The 15255-nt window shown below is 42.3% G+C and overlaps 1 protein-coding gene across 1 annotated transcript in view; it reads right to left on the bottom strand.

The window, feature by feature from the left end:
• Positions 1 to 1659: 1659 nt before the first annotated feature.
• The window catches only part of LOC118789752 (poly(ADP-ribose) glycohydrolase-like), a 61013-nt gene continuing 47417 nt past the window's right edge, over positions 1660 to 15255 (bottom strand). The window contains 4 exon segments of the mRNA XM_036546339.1: positions 1660 to 2145; positions 8403 to 8508; positions 10266 to 10374; positions 11017 to 11095. Of these exon segments, the coding sequence (XP_036402232.1) occupies positions 2135 to 2145; positions 8403 to 8508; positions 10266 to 10374; positions 11017 to 11095 (305 nt within the window). The 3' untranslated portion in view covers positions 1660 to 2134.

Below are 15255 nucleotides of genomic sequence, written 5' to 3' on the forward strand. Positions count from 1 at the left end.
GGTATATCAAATTAATTGAAATGGCGAGCTTAGTTGGGCCGAATGGCCTGTTCTTGTCATAATATGTTCTTCTTATGTTCTTATAAATATCTTGGCTTGCAGTATGAATGTTAAAATTAACTATTTGTTCAGAAGAGACATGATGAAGCTGTATTGTTTTGCTACTGTAGCTAGTAAAGTGCGTTAAACTACTTGCTACTAGCTACTTGCATATTCAACTGAAAAGTACAAATACCACCTTACAAAAACAAATCTAGCTAGCTAGCTAGCTACAATACAGACAAAACAATAAACGTACTATTATAGTCCGCTGACAAATACAAATAACACCTTGCAAACAAACACATAGCTGGCTAGCTACAATAAAAAACATAGAAAGTTAGTTAGCTATTAGTAAAATGACAGTTGAGAAAAGTGCATGAAAGCCAAATTAGCTAGCAAGCTATCCAGCTAGCTGTCAAACTAATACAGTCTCATCACGTCTCTTCTGACCAAATAGTTAATTTTACCACAGACAGTGCAAGCAACCTGTTCTGACAACTTTAGTACTGTTAGCAATCCAAAAGTAACGGAAAGTAATCAAGTTACCTTACTTTAATATTGTGATACTTGGATTAGGTTACTGACTACATTTTTTAACAGGTAATTAGTAATTGTATCGGAATACATTTTTAAAGTAACCCTCCTAATCCTGTATTAAAGGAGGCTGGAAACAGACTGCTGATTAATGAGGACTTAGACAGAGCGTTAACAAGTTAGGAATAAATATCAGCATATGAGCTCCAATGCTTCTTCGTGTTTCCTTTTGTGGCTTTGTCAGTTCCTGAACCCTCCCAGTAATTGCAACTTCCAGTAATGTGAGTGCTGCCTAAAAATACAGCACTTTAGTAAAGCAAGAAAAGAGTGCTTTGGAGTCCATCCCAGGAGGTAGGCCATTAGAGGACACTAGATATTTCTGCAATGATTAGTACTTGAATGATTTGGTTTAGTGGATAATTAAGTCACAATGCAGGAAGAACTTCAGGAAACACAGGCATGCACATACACACATACACACATACATACACAGGCTCGCATACAGGCATGTACACACAAACACACTCCTTCACACACACAAATACAGAAACACATAATCATACATGCACACAGACACACATATACACACAGACATACATACATATATACGCACATGTACGCACAGACGCACACAAACACGCACGCACACACGCACACATACACACTCACACACAGATATCAGCTACAAAAGGTGGTAGAAAATGACTAGGGCTTTGGCACAGATGCCCTGATTCGATTCGATTACAATTCACAAGCTAACGATTCGATTCAATCCAATTTAATTCGATTCCGATTCAATATCTATTCAATAGGAATGAGATATGAAATACTATATAGAAACTTTCCATATTTGGAGAGATGTTTAAAAAGCTCTAAAGGGAACACAAATGCATGAGTCACTGGAAACAAACTGTGAAAACCACTAAAGAAAAGGCCAAAGGCTTGTATACCAAAATCTTTTTATTTGAGGAACACATGGATATAGTTGTCTCTTTCAAAGCACAAAAAAGACTTCTGACTGAAAAGAATAGCTGAAAATAAAAATGGGCAAGTCTAAAAGTCACATGCCATGTTTCACAAGGACTTTAACTTAAAGATATGGGCCAAAACATAAATTAGAGTTTGTAATTTTTTTGCAATAAGAGAAGTTGGTCCACATACCCTGGCAGAAGGCAACTTCTCTGCGCAGTTACAATGTCCCCAGCTGTGGAGAAAACCCTTTCAGCTGGGACACTTGTCCCTGGAACAGAAAGGTAGTGTTTTGCCTAGCGGGATAAAAGGGGGTACTCTCCCTCATGCATGCTCTACCACTTAAGTTCTGAAGTTCTTAAGTTCTTAAGTTTCTGAGAGAGGTACAGGTGCTATTTCCCTGTATTTGCTGACTTCTTCATGTGCTCTGTCTGCAGCACTATTGTTCAACCTTGTAGCCACTGGTGCATAGACTGCCTCAAACAGATCCAACAATGCACAAGATCCCTTTGACCACTTTGGTGGGGATGGGTCATTGCCAGGGGAATTTTGATCCTGCACAGGTGCACTGACCCCAGTGCCAGGACAGTCAGACCCTTGCTGTTGATAGAAGGGAAAACATGAATTACTCACAATGGAATTCAATAGTGTTATCTATTTCTACCATAGTGAGTATGGGTAGCTACACTATATGCATTTTTGTCCTCTATTATGTTTTAATTTACTATATTTATGTGCACTTTCTGTAGTTGACACTATGAATATAATAATAATAATAAAATAATAAAATTATTATTTTATCAAATTATTATTTTTTGTTTTATGTGTTTTTGATGCTCAGTTTTAAAATGATATATAATTTACATGCTGTGTCCTAACTTGCTCCAGAGAGGCAGTCTCTTTTGCCTGACTGAAACATGGCTTAAACCTAATGACTTTGTTGCTCTCAACGAATCAACTCCTCCCAGTTACTGTAATCACCAGGTCCCTCGACCTACTGGTAGAGGTGGCGGCGTTGCTGCTGTACACAGCTCCAAACTCTGTGCCACCCTTAAACCTGGCCACAACTTCCATTCATTTGAACTATTAGTACTTAGCTTTGCACATCCCGACAAGACTGCATTTCAGCTATTTACCCTTGTAATAGTTTACAGGCCACCTGGCCCTTACAGTGTTTTCTTATCGGAATTTGCCAATTTTTTATCTGACTTGGTCGTCAATACACAAAAAGCTGTAATAGTAGGCGACTTTAATGTGCATATGGATAATGAGCATGACCCGTTCAGAACAGCATTTTTGTCCATCATCGAATCCATTGGACTCTATCAAGCTGTGGACAAACCCACACATTACCGCAACCATACTCTTGATTTGGTCCTCACATATGGAGCAGACATTAACCAGGTGGAAATTATGCCACACAATCCTGTGTTATCCGACCACTATCTCATCTCTTTCAATTTACTACTAACGTGCTTCACATACTCGGAGCCTAGATTTTCTTCCAGGGGCACGTTTTGCTCTCTTACAGCAAATGCCTTTATCGACGGGCCCCCTACATCATACTACCTGCACAACGAAATCTCCTCTAGTTTATGTTCAAACCCTAGCTCAACTGAAATTAATCTACTCGCGGACAGTATCGACTCTACTTTGCGTAAAACTCTGGATGCCGTTGCTCCCCTCAAAAGGAAGAAAATCACAGACAAGAAGCTAGCACCTTGGTGACCATACTCTTGCTCTCAAACAAGCTACGCGAAAACTCGAAAGAAAATGGCGTTCCACCAAATTACAGGTTTTTCTCCTGGCGTGGAAGGAAAGTCTCCTAACTTACAAGCATGCCCTCACAGCTACCAGATCCAAATATTTCTCTACCCTTATTGAGAGAAACAAGGACAATCCTAGGTACCTGTTTAGCACTATCGCCAGATTAACCAAGAGTCCTGCATCAGTTAACCCTACCATACCAGCAATTTATAGTAGCAATGACTTCATGAACTTCTTTGATAGTAAAATCTTAAAGATAAGAGACACAATACAAAAATTCTCATCAACTTCTGGCTCCTCCCTGGCCAGTCCCATTCCAGATTATGTAGGCGTGTCTATTAGGCCCGCCTCGCGCTTTGACTCTTTTATACCCATTGAATTTAGCGACTTTTCTTCTTTTATCAATTCATCTAATAACTCTACCAGCCAACTTGACCCCATACCAGCTGGCTTCCTAAAACAGCTACTGCCTGCAATTGGCACACCGCTATTAAATCTTATCAACGCCTCTCTTCTGTCTGGACACGTACCTCAGCCCTTCAAAGTAGCAGTTATCAAGCCTATTCTGAAAAAGCCTAATCTTGATCCCAATGACCTGTCAAACTATAGGCCCATCTCGAACCTTCCATTCCTCTCAAAAATTCTGGAAAAAGCAGTATCAAAGCAACTCTGTGCCTTTTTACACTCTAACAACATTTTGGAAGTTTTCCAGTCTGGATTTAGGCCTCACCACAGTACGGAAACCGCTCTCCTGAAAGTGCTCAATGACCTTCTACTCTCCTGTGACAATGGCTGTATCTCTCTTCTTGTGCTGCTAGACCTAAGTGCAGCCTTTGATACCATCGATCATTGTATCCTCCTTGACCGCCTCGAAAACCTGGTTGGCATAAGTGGACAGGCCCTATCTTGGTTTAGGTCTTATCTATCAGAACGATATCAGTTTGTCTCCATTAACAACGAATCCTCCGCTCGTTCCAGAGTAAGATATGGTATACCTCAAGGATCTGTGCTTGGACCTCTGCTCTTCTCATTATACATGTTGTCTCTTGGCGATATCATCCGTAAACATGACATTAATTTCCACTGTTACGCGGATGACACTCAGTTATACATATCAGTCAAACCCGATGTCCCTCTGAATATTTCAAACATGGAGGCCTGCCTAACAGATGTAAAGAATTGGATGGCCCGAAACTTTCTCCTCCTCAACCCGGACAAAACCGAAATATTGGTCATAGGCCAAAATTCAATCAGGAGCAAACTCACTCATTTTACACTGGACCTTGATGGTGTCTCCCTTGCCCCGAGTGCAGCCATCAAAGACCTTGGTGTTGTTATTGATCCCGAGCTCTCCTTTGAAACTCACATAACTAACACCTCTAGGACTGCCTTCTTCCATCTGAGAAATATTGCTAAAATCAGGAAAATCGTATCAATTAACGACGCTGAAAAACTAATCCACCCCTTTGTAACATCCAGATTAGACTACTGTAATGCCCTCGTCAGGATGTGCAAACGTCTCATTAAAACCCCTTCAGCTGGTGCAAAATGCAACTGCTCGAATCTTAACTAAAACTAAACACTTTGAGCACATCACCCCAGTTCTGGCTTCTCTCCATTGGCTACCTATTAAATACCGGATCGTTTTTAAAATACTCTTACTCACATTTAAGGCTTTAAATGGGCTTGCGCCCCCCTATCTTAAGGACCTTCTTCACCCATATCTTCCGCAGAGAGCCCTTCGCTCCCAAAATGCCGGGCTTCTCACCATTCCAAGAGTGGGCAAAACTACTGTAGGCGGTAGAGCCTTCTCCTATCAAGCCCCTCTCCTGTGGAACAGCTTACCCTCCGAGATTCGGGGAACAGACTCTCTCTCCACCTTTAAGTCTAGGCTCAAAACATATCTATATAGTAAATCCTTCAGCTGAGGGACATGGCCTGGTGCTGGCGTGGATCATAGAGTCTCTGGTGGACTAAGTGGTCATTACTTTCATGGACCCTGTGCTGTGATCTGGTGTTGACTGTCTTCGGGTCGCCCTCATGACTATGCCGGTCCCTTGCCTCCCGTCCCCTAGGTATGCTGCCATAATGTTAGCCTGCCGGGGTCTTTCCTTGTTGCACACCTTTCTCTGCCCCTCCTCTCCTGCCTCTCTGTTCTACATCCCTGCCATTCTTATCATCCACTAACCACTGTTTTCTGTTTACTTCCTATCCCTGCTCCGGGCTCCTGTCCGGAGCTATAGCCCAAGCGTCTCATCCCGTTTTCCAGTCCTGCTACCTCGCTGCCCTGCTCATCAAAGCCAACTGCATTCCAAGAACTGGACATCCTAGGAGACATTCTTATAATAACTCTGCTGTTATTGTCTGTCAATCACTGTCTTAAAGTACATTGCATAACTTGTCTGTAACTCTATCTGCCCAGTGCCGGCCAGAAGCAGATGGGCCCCCCCTATGAGCCCGGTTCTGCTCAAGGTTTCTTCTTGATAGGGAGTTTTTCCTTGCCACTGTTGCCTTAGGCTTGCTCTCAGGGGGTCTCAGGCCTGGGAACAATGTAAAGCTGCTTTGTGACAACCTGTGTTGTAAAAAAGCGCTATACAAACAAAAATGAATTGAATTGAATTGAATTAAATGTGTCCTCACGGCCCTCAACAGAGGCAAAAGGAAGGGTCTTGAAATGAGGGTCCAGGGCAGACGCAACATACAGCTTTTCATCACATGTGAGAGCCACCCTATCCGCTGATTGTTTGGACAGAGCAACACTTTTCTTTAGCTTCCCATACAGCCGCGGGATTATGACTTCACTCATCTGTTTGCGGCCTGGGATGGAATAGCATGGCTCCAGCACATTGAGCATGTTACAGAATCCCTTGTTTTCCACAACGCTATAGGACCATATGTCTTTGCAAATGAAAATCACAATTGATTCGGTGATATTTTGTGCACAAGGTGAGTTGTGAGGAATTTTGTTTGGAAACACTGTCTCAATTGTCCGCTGCCTGTCTGATTGTGGGGTTAGCACCAGCTCATCCGGGTGATGTCTTGTTAAATGGTTACATAGGTTTGTTGTGTTACCGCTGTATCTCGCCTCAGCATTGCAAATCTTACATATTGCTTTGCTTTTATCTGCAATGCCAGTATCAAGCTTATGGAATCCAAAGTGGTTCCACATGTCAGCTTTCATGTGGGAAGGTGATAATAGGGAGCTTGCATTAGCCATGGTGAACACTGAGAGGTCGCATCACAGTAAAAAAATTTATGTAACAGGTTTTCCTCTATGCATTCGCAGGTCGTTAAACGGTAAAAGTTAAACGAGAGAGCGACATCTAATGGGGGGGGACTAGTAATTGCCTTTAATACGACAGTTAGGCTATGTCAGATTCAGTCTATTTAATTCTCTGGCTATGTTTAACCATTGCGGAAATGAACCTAGAAAACCGGAAAAAATGCATATTAGCCTAAAAGATCGATCCATAAATTTTACAGATCGATATCGAATCGGACGAATTTTAAAAAACAATTAATCGAAAAAACGATATTTTTGCACACCCCTAAAAATGACTGTTAGAGAACTTTTGGTTGCTGTGTTTCTGCATGCTGAACAGAATGGCTTCTACTCTGTGAGAGAGACAACGGACCTGCCAATGTGCCTGACTGACATGTACACAGGGCCAGGCCATCTATTCAACCTCTAATGGAAAGCATAAACATCTTTCAGGTGATCAATGAGGGGAATGCCCACATTGCGTAGATAGTTGTTAGGTAGTTGTGTGAATGTTTGAGAGACTACACAGGCATCCATCTGTGTCCATGGAAATGGCCACTTTACTATTGCTATGCGCACATATATGGGGCGCCAAATGTAACAGACCTTTTTTCGTGGACAGAATGCCTTCTGTGCTATGAAACGCATAAATTCATTACGAAACCATCACGAAATATTGAACAGAGCACATACTGTATTTTCTACGTCTATGAAATGTCTACGAAAGTTCAAGCAGCCTTTGCTTTCATGGACAGAATGCCTTCTGTAGCTGCGGAGTCACGGACTGTATTGTGCTAAATCCCGTTCGTGCACATCATACTTTCAGTAATATAGCAAAACAGTTAAGAGAACGAAATGAACATTCGATGGCACGGAATGATGATACTATAGCACATTCTGCATTTCGTGCCACAACAGCATAAATGCTGGCCTAGGATATCTGTTACGTGGACAGAATTACTTTTGTCAACAAAATGAGTTTCTTTTGTCCACATAGTGCGAAGTGCATTCCGCCTTTTGTCCACAACATGAAAAGCACAACGGTCAATTCAGTGCACGAAAGGAATTATCCGTTTTGTTTTCTGTGCACAGAAGTATGTGCTCTCTTCAATATGTCGTGGACACAATGCTAACGCGTTTGTGTTTTTTGTGGACAAAAGGTGTTACGGTGTTATATGGTTTCGTAATGAATTTACACTAGGGACAGCGGAGAGGGTACAGGAGTTTGGTGTAGGCTCAGCTACACTAGAGACAGTGGAGGGGGTAAAGGAGTTTGGTGTAGGCTCAGCTACACAAGGGAGGCAGGAACAATAAACTTAGAAACTTAGAAATAGACTAGATTTAGAAATAAACTAGAAATTTATTCAGATCCACTTATGGCCCTGTCATAACCAAGTGGTGCCACTAAGAAAGAATCTCCAGGAGACTATAAACGCAACGCATATATTCCAAACACAACAATATTTAACACAGTCATGACAAATATCTAAACTAAAACCAGCAGTTACAGCTCAGGATAATACGGATAGTTTCACATCCTTACCTGGAAGCATGTCCACTCTTGTGACTTAGTGATCTGCAGCATAGCATAGATAACAAACAGGTTCTTCCTACTGTGCCCACCAGCTGAGATAGTGTCCCTGGTACTGAGCAAGTTACTGTTACGGGTGCTGTAGCTTTCGGTGCAGAGGGATACCTGCTAACATACAGGTGTTCCTTATACCTGGTACTGAGCAGGTTACTGTTAGAGGTGCTGTAGCTGCAGACCTGCTAATATACAGGATTTCCTTATACCTGGTAATGCACAGACTCATGGTAGGTACTCTACCTTTCAGCCTGGTGTCTCCCCCAAACGCTCCACACCCCCAGTTGCCCGTTGCCACGGCAGTGAGGTGTTGCCGCGGCACCTCCGGACGGAAGAAGCCACAGTAGGCCTGTGGAGACCAAGAGGCCGTGACATCAGCTGGTGGGGGTGTTTGAGCAGGCCATCTGGACGGAGGGCAATGACATCACACACCATGGCAAGATAAACACACACATACACAAAGTGATAGCATCACACACCAGCATTCAGGTGAAGAGGGTTTAGCTACAAGCAGTCATACTTATTGTGGTGTGAACTAAATACAGCCTCATTATTCTCAAGCCACAGACCATTCCGAAACCTGTGTCTCAGACACTTAAAAAAGGGAAAAAGAGAGAATACTTTCAAGCAAGAAATACAGTCAAACAGGTGAAAAAGATCACTGCCATACCAGTGAAACAAGCAATAACTATAATACACCAGCAATCTGACTGATCATGATGATTGCAACAGCAATGAACAATTAAACAAAATCCAAAAAGATGAATAATAACCATATTATCGAAATACTGCAGGGATATAGCACTGCTAACTCTCCTCCTTCAAGAAACATAAAAAATAATGAATGTGAATATGCGGCAGCTGTCACACAACTAATGAGTTCTTCATACTTGTGCAGGATGCTCACAGAACGGTTCATGTCAAGCAAGGAAAACTTGTTAGTCAATGTAGACAACGTTTGACTGCTTTATACTGTTTGACTGAATGTAATGGCGTACACTAAGGCAATTAAAATCTACATGAGCTTTATTTGAACTTAAATACCAATTAAAATTTCCACTGGTGCATACAAATATTTGATGCACCAAGCCTTTTGCAGCATAGCAATTACAAAGGAAGTCATCTATGGAAGACCAAACAGCAGAAAAACCAGGGTAAACTGCCTTACTCTTGAAAATCACCCATCGTTGGAATTTTTCATGTGTGTGAGAATCACATATTCCACTAAAAGTGAAAGTGAATTGTGATATAAGGGAGTGCTATGACCCGAAGAAAATGAGGTGACTCCATGAACTGTGATGTTAAAGCAGAATGATGTGTGGAGGGTATTTAGCATATACCTTCCATCTGCATCAGCAAGCTCCTCCAGCCTGCGGGTTTACTCAGATACATACTAAGTGTGTCACTTCCTGTAGCATCCCGTCCTTTAAAGCCTTCAGTATATCTTGAGTGTTATGGTATTATTTATAATTCCAGATAACGGACTTAAGTTTCTGTGAGGTTGCACTTTAGCCTAGTTGCTGTTTTGTTAGCATCACTGATCACATGACTCAGGGTCATAGGTGATCCGGGAAGTTCAACGGTCTTGCCTTTTGTACATGTGGCAGTTCTCATATGTTCCCCTCTACATTTTGCCTTAAAGAGCCTTTGCTTGTAGGTTTTTCTATATATAGCACATGTAAGTTGTTGAAATGTATGCTGTTCCTGCAGACTTGGTTGCTGAGCTGGTTAGGTTTGTTAGCTAGCCTTATGCTACCGAGGTAGTGAATGCAGATGTAAATGGTACGTAGCTAGCCTTATGCTAATGTTCGCTATTTTCATTAAGTGAGTTATGTCACATACACATGTTATCAAAGGCAATGGAAACAATAAGGATATTTCCTAATTTGTAATTTCATGTCTATTTTCAGTTTTACAAAAAAGATTCATTAGCACTGAAGGCTACAGTAAATCAGTTCAACTTTACTTCGTCTGAAGTTCTTTGAATCGTCTTGCTCGCTATCTGTCGACCTGTGCTAATAAAACTCACAGTGGGGACATAATATTCAGTGACAGGCAGAGAAGGTGAGCCAATGGCTGCACCTTTCAAGTGGATAGCTCACTCACCTTGTTGAGTTCTCTGATCATTTTCTCTGGCTCAAACTGCTCCAGCAAGTGTCGGTACTTCAGTGCATCCAAGGCCACAATCTCCGTGCATTTCCTGTGCCACTTGTCCCTGAGCAGGGAGAAGAGGAGGCACATGATTACAGCATGCCTGGCCACACCTTACGGTTCCCACAATCCCTTTTGATGCTGCCAGCCTCTCAAGCCTCAAAGATATAGAGCAGGCCCTGAAGCAGAGTCATCTACAGGGATGTGGGAGGGGTAGGTCAAACTGGTGCATCACCAGAGCTAGGGGTATATCTTGGTGTACTATCACCCAGTAGCATACAGGAGGACACCACCCAATATTATACAATGGGACACTTCAGTATTACACCCTAGGACACAAAAATATTACACACCAGGATAGGCTGTAATGGGTTTTTGGTGTGTTGAACTTTGTATTGTATCTGTTTTTACAATAGTAGAACCTTCAAGACAAAATTAAAACCCAACAATTTGCTTGTAGCCTAGATTAGTCCTAGATTATACACACTGGATTATACAATACAATCTGGAGTATAGAGAGAGTGAAAAGCCTAGCTGGGCTGAGAGGCCTGTTTCATCATTAAAGTTGTGATCTTGTCAAAGACCTGGATGTACAGAAAAGGTCAAGCAGAGGGCAGCCATAGAGCTATGAGTGCTCCGCTACAAGAAGATAATAAATAAAAGAATAATAATAAAAGTAATAACAATATGCAGGTATGTGCTCTACCTGGGCGTCTTGTCCTTATGGCTGGCCACCCACTTGTAGGTCTCTGCATAGCCAGCATACTTACTGTACTGCTCCGTACCTGAACAAGAAAACAGACAAAGCAACATCTCACAACAAAGCCTTTAAACAGACTTCCTGGGACTATAAGCATGTATGTAGTATCAGAAAAATAAAGCTAACAAATCCCAAAGCAAACATTTAATCCATTCAGACTGTATTTATAACTGCAGTTTGCCCTCACAGACAGAACTGAGTACCCCTGATCCAAGCAGGGGAGAGCACAGCACATTAACCAAACTGTAGACTTCATAAGGGGATGTCTGAACATTTTGTCTCTTTCCCTACCTACCATTTGGAGTTTCCTGAACATAATGATGGCCACCAGGCCCTAACAAGGGCACAAGTGGTGGGGCATTAAAAAATAATAATTTAATTAAAGAGCTGTGATTTCTCAAAGCTGGCCTCTCAGGCATTTAAAACAATCATTCATTACATTATTGGCATTTAGGAGTTGTCCATAACAACTTACATAGGTTACAGTTTTTTACAATGTATAAACAAATGGATATTTACTGAGGCAGTTGTGGGTTAAGTACCTTGCCCAAGGGTACGGCAGAAGTGCCCTAGTGGGGATTTGAACTGGCAACCTTTCGGTTACAAGGCCTACTCCGTAACCACTATGCTACACTGCCAATGGGAAGCTATCACAACACAACAATGGCCAGTAAAATGCATCTGGAATTTCTATACAAAGTGAAAAAAAGCCAAGAGCATGTTAAGAGAAGTAGTTTTATTTACTGCAGAAACACGGGAGGATCAGAGCATATCAGGCATTTACAAATTAGTCAGCCACATTCTTTTTACCCACATCACCATTTTAAAATGCCCAAGTAACAAAACCCAGTAACCAATGAGGTTTAAGTGAAGGCGTGAGTAGGTGACTAATGCCCACTTTACTCCCACTTTACTCCCACTTTCAATGTCACTCATATTGTAAACAAACTGCTTTCACGCTGTAAAAAACTAACATGTGACCATCAGAGAGGAACAACTGCAGTGCCCAGCCTGGGAATGAAACCTGTAACCTCTACTTCCTGGCTCAGTCCTTTATTTGCTATGTTACACCACAGCTCATCCAGATGGCAGGAGCAATCAGCAGATTGAAGGAAACGCTTTCCAAATGCCCAAGCACTCCTGTTAATTTCCACAGCTCAGCAAGGTGTGCCTGGCCCTGCGACAAGGCTCCTCAGAAAGCACTGGGATTCTCCATGCAGCCTGGACACAGCAGCAATGTGGCCAAAGGCCGAGATGATAATGAATGAACAAATACTCCTGTTTAAATAAGGATGATGGAATTCCTGACTCGGTTAACTCAGTAGGTTCCTAATAGGTGTAGTTACAGCACATAAGAATAAGTATGTTTAAGGGCTTATTGTAGGGGCACTGCACCGAGAGAGGTGTCTTGATGAGCAGGTTAGAATACTGATTACAGCCAGCTTGAAGGTGCTCTGCTGTGCTCAATATGGCTACCAGAAACACAGCGCTGCATCCCCAACATTTTCAACACATATTCCTCAGTGGTGACAATGTTTTCAGGCTTAGCCACACTATTGAGAACTGTAGCTATGCGAATCAAACACACTTCCCTCAGTATCACCTATACTCCACCTGCTCTCCAAATGATTGTTTATACTACTCTCTAAACGATCACCTGTAAATAGGCCTGCATGATATGAGGAAAATCCGCGACGTGCGATAACATTGTTCAATATTGTGATGACGATATAACTTGCGATAAATAAACAAATATTTAAGTGTGCATATTAGCTATACAGTTCGTTATAACACAGACCCCAAACATAGCCTATGCCTACTGAATAAAGAAATGAAATAAATTATTTCAAACATGCTTTTATTGAACAATTTGCACATGAATACTCAACCGATTAAACAGAATATTAATTTAAATAAGACATTATAACCAGGGGTTGAATTGGGCTGGGGCTGTCCGGGGCTGAGCCCCAGCACATAAACATACGCTCTTCTATGTCATCAGGGGGCGCTCAGCCATGCACATCTTCAACAATGTATATATTTTTACACTTTTCTCGTTCTTAATAATTCAAACAATGACTAAAACACGTTTTCTGTAGCTGTAGAGAACACAAATGTGATGTAAGAACTTGCGAACATCAGACCTTTCACGGGGTTTCCCTTTTTTTCTATCAATGGGTTTCCTTACTTTCGTACATAATTTTTGTTTCACACGTCTTACATCACATGGTTAGCTATGTTTTTATTAGCGTTATTAAGTGTCTCATAGTTTTCAGTTAGCATTTGCTATATTTTTTTAATTGCTGTTTCCTCAAAGCTAAAATTAGCTAGAATTTTTCCAATTGCACCGGTTTTAGCATACGCGCTAAAAGGCTAATCACCCCAGTCAAATTCTTCCACATCGAACTCATCAAACCATGTCTTCATAGTCCTTGCTTTGTGCACTGGGGCACAGTCATGTTGGAATAGAAAAGGGCCTTCCCCAAACTGTTGCCACAAAGATGGAAGCATAGCATTGTCCAAAATGTCTTGGTATGCTGAAGCATTAAGACTGCCCTTCACTGGAGATAAGGGGCCTAGCCCAAACCCTGAAAAACAGGTGTGGCCAAATACTTTTGTCCATATAGTGTATAACAAGGTGAGACAACCCCCTGCTCTGAACACTAAAACGCTAATCAAACCCAGACTCGGCCATCTGACTGCCAGACAGAGAAGCGTGATTTGTCACTCCACAGAACACGTTTCCACTGCTCCACAGTCCAGTGTCGGTGTGCTTTACACCACTCCATCCGACGCTTGGCATTGGACTTGGTGATGTGAGGCTTGCATGCAGCTGCTCGGCCATGGAAACCCATTCCATGAAGCTCCCGCCGCACAGTTTTTGTGCTTACATTAATGTCAGTGGAAGTTCGGAACTCTTCAGCTATGGAATCAGCAGAGCGTTGGCGACTTTTACGCACTATGCGCCTTAGCAGTCGTTGACCCCGCTCTGTGATTTTATGTGATCTTCCGCTTCATGGCTGAGTTGCTGTTGTTCCTAAACACTTCCACTTTCTAATAATATCACTTACAGTTGACCGTGGAATATCCAATAGGGATGAAATTTCACGAACCGTCTTATTGCAAAGGTGGCATCCTATCATAGTACCACGCTTGAAGTCACGGAGCTCTTCAGAACAACCCATTTTGTATCACAAATGTTTGCACATGGAGACTGCGTGGCTAGGTGCTTGATTTTATACACCTGTGGCAACGGGTCTGATTGAAACACCTGAATTCAATAATTAACAGGTATGGCCAAATACTTTTGTCCATATAGTGTACAACAGAATCCGCTAACCCGGGCTGCCAAGTTGGTAGTGATTTCACACTGACTTGTGTGACTGAAATGGCAATAGTTCGGTTTCCTTACTGAGATCACGTCAACTTAACAAAATAAAACATGCATTTTAGCCATCAATTTCAACACTCGTTCCTGCACAGAAACAGCCACGATTTGTTTCCACAGTCAACTGTTTATTTTAAATAACACTTGGCGAACCTTGTCGGGAATCAGTTTTGATAGCGTGTAACTGTAGTTTATCACAAAGACGCTTCTTTAGTGCATTTTATTCCTATTCAGACGCTTCAACCAGCGCTTGCTACGCCCCTGCCCCTTTCCGCTCATTGGTGGAACATCAGTTTTAAGGGGTGCGTCATCTTACCAAGAAGAACGTGGCGGCGGGAGCGCATTGCTCATGGCAGGCCAAAACAAAGGTGGGCCTAATTGGGCGGCCCTGTCATAGGTCAAATGTTCGCATGCTAAGTGTGAATGCATGGCGCATGTAAATAAAATGATTTTTCTTATTCATCACGTTTCAGCCAGTCTTTTGCGATGTGTTTATCGCGCATGTTCATATCGCAATGACGATGAAAATACTATTTATCGGTCAGCACTACCTGTAACCCACCTGCTGTCCTAAGCATGTGAGAGGACAGATAGAGAACGGGTGCAACAAACCCCCTGTGAACTTCAAGGTCTGAGCAGATGGAGTGCCGCAGGTTGTGGGTGTGTTTGTGGGCATGGCATATGGGAGGAGTTCTGAGGTAAGTCTGATGGAGACACTGGTATGGGCAGTAGTACAGAGATTGGGAGCTTATCCACATCATCACAGCAGCCAGCTGTATGAACTGGAGCGTGAGCAG

Source organism: Megalops cyprinoides, chromosome 15, assembly GCF_013368585.1.
Source record: "Megalops cyprinoides isolate fMegCyp1 chromosome 15, fMegCyp1.pri, whole genome shotgun sequence".
NCBI lineage: Eukaryota > Metazoa > Chordata > Actinopteri > Elopiformes > Megalopidae > Megalops > Megalops cyprinoides.